Here is a 10,970-nt window from a genome sequence, read left to right as displayed (position 1 = left end):
TATCATTTACTGTAGATTGTGGTAATTAAAATTTGCTGCACAATACAAGCATTTATAAATGTCAAAACAGGAAAGGCACAGGTGTAATTATTAATATTAATTAATATTGGTTACTAGTTCTAGAGTCCTGGTTACTGTCCATGCTGACTGTCACTTAATGCTGAGCCATTGTTAGGCTTTATCAGTTCCACCTGTGCTTCTTCTGCTATGATACATAAAGATGTCTATTTAAAAGGTGTAGCCTCGGCCTACATGGTACATTAACAGGGCTTACGCCGTATTGTATTTATTTATATTCTCACTCACAATGTTCAAAAGATCTTATAACTCAAGTCTAGATTTGTTTTAAAAGAACATTTCCAACCACCTACACAATCATAAACTTCTATAACATCAGGAAAGCTTAATGAAGAAGCTTTTGAAGACACTTTCCCATTTGTACTGTGTGACACTCATTCTTATATCACTGTCTCACATTTAATTTTAGAATCATCATGTCATAGTCATGTAGCTATACATTTTCCAGTGGTAAAAGTCTGTGATATTGTGTGTGGTAGATCCTATACTTCCTTCTCTCATGACTAAAAATAGTAGACTCAAAAGGCTGAGCTTAAAACCTGACACCTGTGCAGGTTTTTGCTGCGGGAGCTTGATTGACACCCACAATGGCTCGAGTGTGGCAGACTAACACAAGACATCCACATTCAACACATTTCATTTTCTTTGGTAGAAAGTAGTTCCATTTTGAACTGTCCACTGTGAGGTTTGTGATTTTTTTCTGAAGCTAAGAGCTCCATAAATGAAACCAAACTTTGAAATTTAGGTGAAATTTAACTGCCCCTTTAAAATTTTGTAATGAGCATTGTAGCCTCTAAGGGACGTAATCATGTCTTTAGACTTTGAGTCATGCTGGACATTTATAACATAATATGAAATAAGACACAGAGTCAAGCAACAGCTTCTTTCCAGGCATGGTTTATTGAAAACACACCAAATTTATACTCTACAAACCAGTATTTTTCCGTTATGTTTAACAAGCGTAATATTTGCCTCTGGGTATTAGTAAAATTAACATAATACATTCTGTCACTGTGGCATCGCTTCTGCTCGCTACGAAAGCATTAACAACTTTACTCCTCTAGGAAATCAAAACCCATTTTCGAATGACTATCTTTTTTAAAAGTTTATAATACAATGTAATACAAGGCAGAAACCCACCAACAGTCTTAACTACTTGGGGTTGGGGGAAGTTGGGGGGTGGTGGTGGTGGTGGGGGGTTGGAGAGGAAGGATGTAGGTGAATGAATGAGTGAGTTGAGTGGATGTAAAAAGGGAGGGAGGTTGACACAGGAGGAGAGGGGAGGAGGTGAACAGACGGGATGGAGAGATGACAGTTGAAGGGGAGGAATAAAGTTATATAAAACACACTTATCTTTATCTACCATGGAAAAGGTTAAGGCACATGATAGGTACAAACACATCTGCTACTGAGTAGTACAGTTACTTAATTTTGACTGTCTTGAATCAGTTATATCTACAGGTAGGTTCGTTCGATTGGATGTGTGTCCGTGTCCTGCATTTATTTTACAGCACAGTTACTTGGCTCTTTATTTTGTAAATGTACAATGTGCCGTACATCCACAAAACCAAAAAACCCATTTTTTTGAATGCATGTAAATACAACTCCAGATCCTTTGGTTGTGGTACTGCGGAGCGCAGTCAGGAATAGACAGTCATGTGGTTATTTGTTGCGAGGGTTCAGTATAGTCCAATGAAAGCACACACTTCTGAGGATACACAAAAGGGATGCTGGGTATTATTATAACTTTTTAACCTCTGGAATTAAAATTTATACAGTAAGTTGTTTTTTTTTTTTTGTAGTTTATTGATTTTTACCACAACGTACATCTTTGTAAACACTGTGTAAAATATGCAAGCTTTATAAAGTCACGTCACAAAGAAAAGTCAGACTTCAATGCAGGCACATGCCGTTCACCTAGATGACGCATGAGTGACACCAATTTGGATTGGATTTCCATCTCTTAATTGAGCTGATTCACGAGACCGACTGAGACTGTACACATTACCACTGAAATTCATGTGCGGTCTCACCAAGCAAGAGAAAAATGGCAATATGATTCTGCATCTCTCTGCTTTTCTACATCTCTTCTGCTCGCCCTAAAACGTTGTAAAAATATATACTATATGATCATACTTGATGTTTTGTTTTTGTACAGTGTGATGCAACTCTTTGATTCTTCCTGGAACCACATCACATCTACATGTCCACCTGCACTCTCTTCCTGCACGTGAATGAATTAGTTAATATCCAAATGACACCACAAAAAACTGGCACTTGGAAAGAATATAATATGAACATTTGTACACTTTTTCTTCATGCTCATGACAGGATATTTCTCTTTAAGATGCACCGGTGAAGGAGGGTTCGGGGTTGTCCGTAGCTTAGTCTGAATGCAGCGGGAAGATAAATGAAGGGACTTTTGTTAACACCGTCATCTCTTGTCTATCCCATTACCTCTGTCTCGTCCCCTGACCCCTCCAGAGTCTCTATTTCCAAGATGCAGGGGCTGTGGGACAACATGTATCCATCGCCTTTAGAAAGAACACTGCAGATAAACTTTTTTTTCTGTAACTTTTTTTTTGACAATACAAAATATAAATAGGTGATCGTCGGCGTAACTCGACAATATTTGACATACATTTAAGTTACGTGGTTATTTCTTGCTTACAAACATGGTGAGCCTTTATCAAATGAGATGTGCTTTCCAAACAATGTGATATTAATATACAACTAAGAAGTTGGTAATTTTTTGTTTGTTTTTTTTCTCCTTCATTTTTTTCCATTTTTTTCCTTTTGACCCTAATATACACTTATATAAAACCCAACAAAAATAAAAAATGCTTTTAGATCTATCCTTTCATCAAGAGAACAATCCTCTGCCTCTCTTTTTCTCAAAAACACAAATCATTTATAAACAAAATGCCTTGTATCCTCTTTAATACACATCATTGACAAAGAGCAACCAACCAGGAACCGCGTCGCTACGCAACCTGAGTGGTTACACATGTAACCACAGCTCTGTGAGCGGGGTCAACATGCCCCTTGGCTCATACAGCAGCATGTTGACCATGATGAAACAGCGATACAGTGTGAACACAAACTGTTACTCCATCAGATGTACACACCATGTCACTTTCCTTTCTCCAGACCACTACTTGCAGACTCCTCGCTTTATAAAATGGACATCAATCACCTGTTAACCACTTTTGATTTCAAAGCATCTCAGTGCAGTTTTTTTTTTTTTTTTGTTTAAACACAGTGAACCAAATGGATTGTAAGTTCATGAGAGCATACTGCTGGGAGTGTGTGTTTATCCACTATGCTACAGCTCTTCTCTTCTCTTCTTTTCTCTTCTCAGGCTCGGTTTCTTCACTTTTACTTTCCTTTTCTCGTGTCCATCGCACCAAACTGAAAACCAACATTCAGTGACCTTCAAACACACCAGTTCAAACCTGTTCACATCAAAAATACCAAAGCTTGACAACAAACTGAAAGTCAAATTCAACCAAAAGCCCACAGAATTTGAGTCTTCCAGATGTGAAAACTGAAAAGTCAATTTGTCATTTCTTCTGGCACAGGTTTCCTTCCAACACACGTTCCTTTTCCATTCACTTCCTCCTCCCTTCGCACGTCCATTTCTTCACCAGCACCGGCCTCTGTCCGTTTCTTGTCACTGGTAGAGCTCAACAAGAGTCAACACTGTAAAATTCACATGGTTGTCCAGTGGGAATGTAGATATGAGAAAGTAGTGGGAGTAGTCACTTTTTATTTTTTTTTGTTTTTTGTTTTTTTTTCTGAAAAGCATGAGAGTGCTGGCTGCTGCTGGGTAGTCGCTGCTGTGAGTATTTTTTTTAAATCCTCTTTTCTGTACAAAGTCCAACTCCAAAGATGAGCTCCATGTGAAATGGCAGTGGTGATATGAGAGATCCTCCTCTAGCTGGGATGTTGCACTGTTGTTATATTAAGCCTGCAGCGTGCGGACAACAGAAAAACAATATTAGACAAACCATGTACTGAGTCTGAAATAACAATAAATGAAGAGTTTCAGTAAATGCTAAATCATCACAAACAGTGACTTAATGGAAGTTCAACATTTTGGGAAATGTGCTTTATTGCTTTCTTGCTGAGAGAAGATCAATACCACTCTCATTGCTGTACGCTAAATATAAAGCTTGCTAGAGCCCACACGCGATTAGCTTAGCTTGGCTTAGCTTGGCATAAAATCTGGAAGAAGGAGAAAACAGCAAGCCTGGCTCTCTTCAACTCACTGGCCTCACCGACAAAAGGTACAAGAATAACTTTCCGTAAAAAACACAACTTCTAGTTTATACATTTAGTAAGGAATGAACAAACAAGATATAACGTGTTAATTAGTGCGCTTTAGAGGTGCTAGTAGCCATTTTCTATGGTACACTCGAGCTAGGCTAGTTGTTTCCCCCTGTTTCCAGTCTTATTGCTGAGCTAAACTGACAGTCTGGCTTTGCCATCATATTTAGCATACAGACATGACACTGTTTCATCTAGCTCTCGGCAAGAAATTGAATACACATATTTCTTATAGTGTTGAACTATTCCTTTTAATATTACATGGTGATTTAAAGGATAAGGCTAGTGTCATTCTGTACTTTTGTTTTTGTCAACAAATTCAACGAAAGGACCAAAACCAACAATGAGTTAGTCCATCTGTAAATACTTTGACTGCCTCATAGCACTCAGCCCCAAGCCCATTTTTTACTACTGAAAACATAATGCGTCACAAATATATATTTTCAATTTATTTTAGAAAAGCTAATTAATTTCCTTTAACAGCTGGGCACTGTAGCTTTTAGTGCATTAGTGCATTTGTTGTGGACTATTTTCAGCTGCAGATTAACACACCTTGGTATAAATGGAGTTTTATGGTACAGAGGAAGAAGATATATCTGGCTTTGGCTCTACAGGCAATATTTGTTAGTAGGATCAATTCATTTTGGTCTTTTCATGTAATTCGTTGAGGATGAAAAAAAATAAAGAATATCAGCATCCTTTAAAATTTCATACACTTTTTCGCCATCATTTTTCCATCAATTGATGTGATTTTGAAATGAAACTCCAGTTTTGTTTTGATGTCAGACAGCAAGACAATCAGATGGCATTATCACAGTATACTTGACAAATCACAACAAATGCTTCAATCATGTCAGCTCATATGGCAAATGGAGGCAAGAGACAGAAAAACAGATGTTTAATGTGCTTGATGAAATCTTGGATATGCTAAATGAAGTGAAAATTACTTACCTGATGGCTCATTCTTACTATTACCTGTAACTTTTTATTGCTATCTGAAGTGGCAAAATTATGATGAGTACCACAAATCATACCACTTTATCTCTCAAGAATCACCCAGTGATGTATTTCCGATGATAATGCAATGGATGTAGATGAGAGATATGAACACATGGCTACTAACAAAGATGACTGAAATAAGAAGATGATAATGAGGAAGACAGCAAGTTCTAACAAGAGGCCTCTGGCCAGCAGTGAGGAGGGGGCAGGAAGAGATAAAAATGCTGTTGATAGAATAATGACAATTACTGAAGCTCACCCAGATCAGCCTGCAGTCATGTAGTGGGCTATGATGGAATTTAGTCAATCACAATTGCACCTAACAATCACCAATGTGAATAAAATATACACAAATTTGGGAATATTATTGATTAAGATTTTTTCCTTGTAACCTGCATGAAAATGTTTTGCTTTGATGCAGAGGATGTTCTAACAAAATAATATTTCTTATGGAGAAAAAACGTGTTTTGACAGAAAGCCATCATTCGATTTTAGCGGCTTCAGTTGTATTTCTATTCACTGAAATTGATAAAAGCTTTCTGTTGAAATATATTTATTTCTCTTTTCTAAAAAAGACATTTTAGGAAATCTCTGAACCACAAAGAGAAGCTGAATTTCAATTTTCTGTGACTTGCATGAAAAAACTACCATCTAAGTTATGTAAGGAGCCACTTAGTACGTCATTTATATCATGAATTTAAATAAGATAATATTCAAATCGACTACTTCAGACTTCAAAATGTATGTAAACAGAATTTGCACATATGATGCTTGAGTTGATAATGTGTGAATTTGTGCGTGCGCACATGTGTTGGTTCCCATCATCAACTCATCAACTGACATGAATTATTTATCTTTTTCTTTGACTCGAGCAACGGTGTGTACGACAAATGTAGACAGAGAAGAGATTCTGAGTGTGTCTCTATCTGTGTGCGTGTGCATATATTTTTCTTTTTCCCTACTGCTTTTCATTAAGGGATAACTGAGTCCCAGGAGGATCCATCTGGAGTGCAGACAAATGATTCCCCTTCATCATTTGCCACCAATTTCAGCAAAGGCTGTCAAGGGAAGCAGTGAGTGAAACTAGGCATACATTTCAATCAGACAGGTGGTGCTGAATTGTAAACAGAGACCAAAGCCTGTCTACTTTCTACATGTATTATAGAGGGGAGAAGTCACATTCTTATTTTCTTATTTTTACAATGGGGTGTTGATCACCCAGAGTGGCAAACTGGAATGTTGCAGTGGCAAAATAATTATGGGATTTAGTAAAGCAATGTTAGAAAATTAATTAAAATATAACACAAGGCATATTTAAATTAAATCCACCCTGAGATTTTCTTTCACGATTAAATCTTTTGTTTTTGGGTGTAGCTTCTTTCCCATAATCCCCAGATGTAGGTTTGCGCAACATTAAAGGAATAGTTCGACATTTTGGGAGATACTTATGATCTAGATGAGAAAATCGATACCACTCTGATGTTTGTAAACTAAATATGAAGCCACAACCAGGAGACTGTTAACTTAGTTTAACATAAAGACTGGAAATAGTGGGAATCAGCTAGCTTAGCTGTTTCTGACGGTAGCAGCAGGTTGCAGTTTTGCTAGGTTTTATATACAGGACTACACTTCGGTTTTTGTGCAGTTCAAACAAACTGTTAACAAATTAATATAACTACAGACAGATATAACTGTTAATTAGTGATCTTTAGAGGCACTGGTACCCGGATTTAGTTACCTATTGAAAGGCTAGTTGTTTCCCCCTGTTTCCTCTCCAGGTATATACTAAGCTAAGCTAGTTGGCTGCTGGCTGTAGCTTCATATTTATCTTAGGACATGAGAGTTGTATCGATCATCAAACTCTCGGTAAGATATCCCTTGAAATCCCACAAAAAATTTCAAACCATTAGGAAAAAAAAATTAATTGAACTGCAAGTGAACGGCGTAAATATCCGTGTAAGTGACAAGATGACATGTCCAGCTGACTGTTCTGGTGCAGGGTGACAGCGGGTCTACATGATACAGTGTGAGGGTGAAAGGGAAACAGGCGGAAAAGATGAACAAACAGGGAACGAAAAGGAGAAAGGATGCTACAATCCAACCCAAAGGTGAAGGTTGTTATTTCTGTGCTTTTACTTTCAGACCTACCATGCATGCATTTAGACCCAGGAGTCAACAGGCTGGGGCTTAACATCACAAGCGTCCACCAGACTGACCGCAGGCCTGTTACTCCTGATATAGTGTTTCCTATTTGTGTCATTCTGTGGCCACAGGAGGACGGGTTAAAGAAAAAACACAGCAAAACAAAAAGAGGTCAATACATTTCACAAATACGCTCACGCACACACACATACAGCACACATGCATCCAGGATCAGAGAAGCCAGTGTTAGTTCCCTGCCTTAAGGAAGCTTGGAAGGAAGTCAGAGTGATTACAAAACAGCATACCGAAACATGCAAATGAAAGAGGGAGAGAGCAGTTTCAACAGCCAAGTTGCATTCAAAGCGGGCAACACCTCTGGGAAGTACACGGCAGACTTAGAAGACAGCTTTGGAGTAACGCTAGAAAGCCTGTAAACTCTGAAGACAAACATGGCTGTTTGCTGTGATTACTCCTGTCTGTGGCTTAGGAGCTGGTGAAAGAATCTGCCCTTTAAAAATGTCACAGTATAACTCCAGCTCCAACCAGTTTAGTACTTAAACCTAAATATGATGAAGTGTAAGCGTCCAAAAATCAAAAAAAGAGTGGAAGCTCTTCAGAGGCGCAACACCCTTTTTTTCAGCTCTGAATATAAGGGCAATTGTCGATTCCATTCTCATCACCATCAGTTGGAAAATTCAACAATGAAATTAAAAACCTTAAAGAGCAACTGAACACAAGCTGAAAATCTTGATTTTGCTGATCTCTAGTGATTTAAAGTCTGGCCATATTGCAATGATGTAGAAGTGTACTCCATGGGTGCAGGTGCAACAGAGCACACTTCTGCAACACACTTAAAACTCAACTAGAGAGGGCAGTAAACCACTACTTTTCATCCTGGTATTACAGTAAGTTACCTTTTAAACAAAATTAAATAATTTTAATTTTAGTTTACAGTGGAAGCTAAATGTTACTACATTACAGACTTTAAGGACGGATGGGCATCCTTAGCTAGCTACTATATACTTAAGCTACAATCCCTCAGTTTCCTCTCTTTGATGTGTTCTGATGCACTGATAGATGAGACACAATAGATAGAAAGACAAAGAACTGAAGACCCAGCTTTAAAGCGAGACCATGTATGTAACTTTCAAAAGTAGGAATAACACATTCTTCCTCTTATAAATGAAAAGTTGCAAATTGATAAGCAGTAAAAAAAAATAATAAAAAAAAACATCCTAGCTTAATTCAACACATTCAGGGGTTCCTGCTGTACAGCTTTACTTTGTCTGGTGTGAGCAGTAGCTTATGATGGCTGATTTTAGCTAATGTTAGCAAACTTTTGATAGATATTGCTGTGTGTTGCTTGTGCTATTATTAAACTACATTTAGGTTTTACAATTATCTTGTAATTGGCAACAAAAGTTACATCTGCTTGCTTTAAGGTACTGAATCATACACTCTGCTTTATAAGCAATAATGTCTGGACAGTACCATGAACAACTGCCTACCTAAGGAAACTAAAACATTGTTCTAATCCTGATAAGGAGCCAAACACCACATAACCACCAAGAGGTGGTAACTTGATTAACCAGCTCTTAAGAAGGGAGGCATTTTGGATTTATGAATAGAATACTATTGAACCATATGGACTTAATGAAACACAGGATTTGAGTTCTTTTCTGTGATATGAAAATGTTAACCATATGATACATAGTATTTGAGCTCTTTTCTGTGATATGAGTATGTTAACTTTATGAAACACGGGATTTGAGTTTTTGTTTGAGATACGTCTCCACAGGCTATTTGGACTCTTAGGGAGAGATGAGCCACTAGGTCCCCTGGCACTCACCCTTCCCATTTAGTGATGTAGAGGGACAGCTGTAAGACCTGTAGTCCATTCTGCTTAGGGAATTTTACCCATCCTATTCAGTCAGTTGTTTACGGGATGTAATGAAGTTTAATTATATAAAATGGTGTAATTCTGTCATGTTTTTTGTAATGTCTATATTTTCATTTTCGTGCCCTTTGTAAAATGTTCACTTTGAGAAAATGAAGACTGTGCTAATTAGTCATGTGACTCAAATGTATTTATCACACCTGTGAGTACTCAGCAGTTGTACTGAGCGAACCTGAAGAAGCTACAGGCGAAACGCGTTGTTCGCTCTTAATAAAGTCATAGTAAAGTCATTACAGTGTGCGGTGGCTATTTTGATTTTCACCACAGTAATTGCATTATTATTTTCTCCAGACTTAATATCCCCCTGACTTCGCCTACGAAAGATTTTTAAGAGTTATTTTAAACCTGTATGGAGAAGCAAATATATGACCATACACTTAAAGGGACTTTAACGGCCTATTTGTTGCATTCATTTGACAATCCCACAGGGTGAATCCATTCATCTAGCACTAAAGTAGATCAAAAAACAAAGTACAAAAAGTACTTGAGAGTCATCTGACACGTCAGGCATCCTCTGAAGCCATTATCCTGTGACTCCTCTTTGAGGCTGGATTACCAATCAGCTCACTAATAAACAAACTTTGGCTGCGGTGTGAAATGGCTGTATAATCAGCAGACAACCACTTGATAATGCAGCAGTTTGTTCATTGCCAAGGCAAGGGTCGTCTCCACGAGGAGCCATTGTTGGCGGTTCTTTTAATCAGTCTCAGATTAATTACTTCACAGACGCCAAAAGCTTCGACTCAATTAACTGGTGGCTCACAGATCTGAGGCTGTCCAGAAAGCTGAGCTGCGGCGGGCAACATTAACAGAGAGTGACAACTTCCAGCCTCTTTAAAGAATCGATAGGATTAAAAGCCTCTAATGACGACCACCTCAGAAAACATGAAGAGGGAGAGAGAGAGGGACACAGAGGGAGAGGACATGTGATAATATTTCAATGAGACATCATCATTTCATCTTCTATGCCCAAATCCCCCTGGAGTTCAGAAGAGGTCTGCCTGTACCTTTAATGGTTCCCGTTCTGTCAGGTCCACTGAGCTGTCGGCTGTCTTGTATTTGCAGTCCTTGTCCCTCTGGTCAATGGTGGAGTAACCATCTAATGAGGTCAGAGAACAGTGGTCAGCTCCATTGTCATTAAAAAAAAAACACTGACAAATGATTCATGGTGTTACTTTGATTGTGCTTCTTTAAACTTTCTGGCATGTATGTTATTTACCACCACAGTAGGTCCAAAACAAGCTAGATGTGTGTGTGCAGTGTTTGCAAGGTGTATTTGATCATGTCCTCATAAGTACCTTTGAAAATGCACTTACATACACTCACAAATTCCATTTTTAACTGTCCTAACTGGACAGAAATTCTCAATTTGACAAATACTTGGTCTTACATTTAGGACTTGAAGTAGACACATATTATCATCTTTCTTAAATTAGGAAATGACTCCTATCTCTGCTGATATTGA

The 10,970-nt window shown here is 38.0% G+C and overlaps 1 protein-coding gene across 3 annotated transcripts in view; it reads right to left on the bottom strand.

Moving 5' to 3' along the window:
* Positions 1-959: 959 nt before the first annotated feature.
* The window catches only part of arvcfb (ARVCF delta catenin family member b), a 238,434-nt gene continuing 228,423 nt past the window's right edge, over positions 960-10,970 (bottom strand). For all 3 annotated transcript variants that reach the window (XM_042422420.1, XM_042422419.1, XM_042422421.1), the window contains 3 exons: positions 10,513-10,604; positions 7,555-7,667; positions 960-4,048 (listed from right to left, as the gene is read on the bottom strand). In XM_042422420.1, the coding sequence (XP_042278354.1) occupies positions 7,566-7,667; positions 10,513-10,604 (194 nt within the window). In that variant the 3' untranslated portion in view covers positions 960-4,048; positions 7,555-7,565. The remainder of the gene's footprint in view (positions 4,049-7,554; positions 7,668-10,512; positions 10,605-10,970) is intronic.

The sequence above is a fragment of the Thunnus maccoyii genome, chromosome 9, assembly GCF_910596095.1.
Source record: "Thunnus maccoyii chromosome 9, fThuMac1.1, whole genome shotgun sequence".
NCBI lineage: Eukaryota > Metazoa > Chordata > Actinopteri > Scombriformes > Scombridae > Thunnus > Thunnus maccoyii.
The sequence above is the reverse complement of the archived record's forward strand: the minus strand, read 5'-3'. Positions and strand labels throughout refer to the sequence as shown.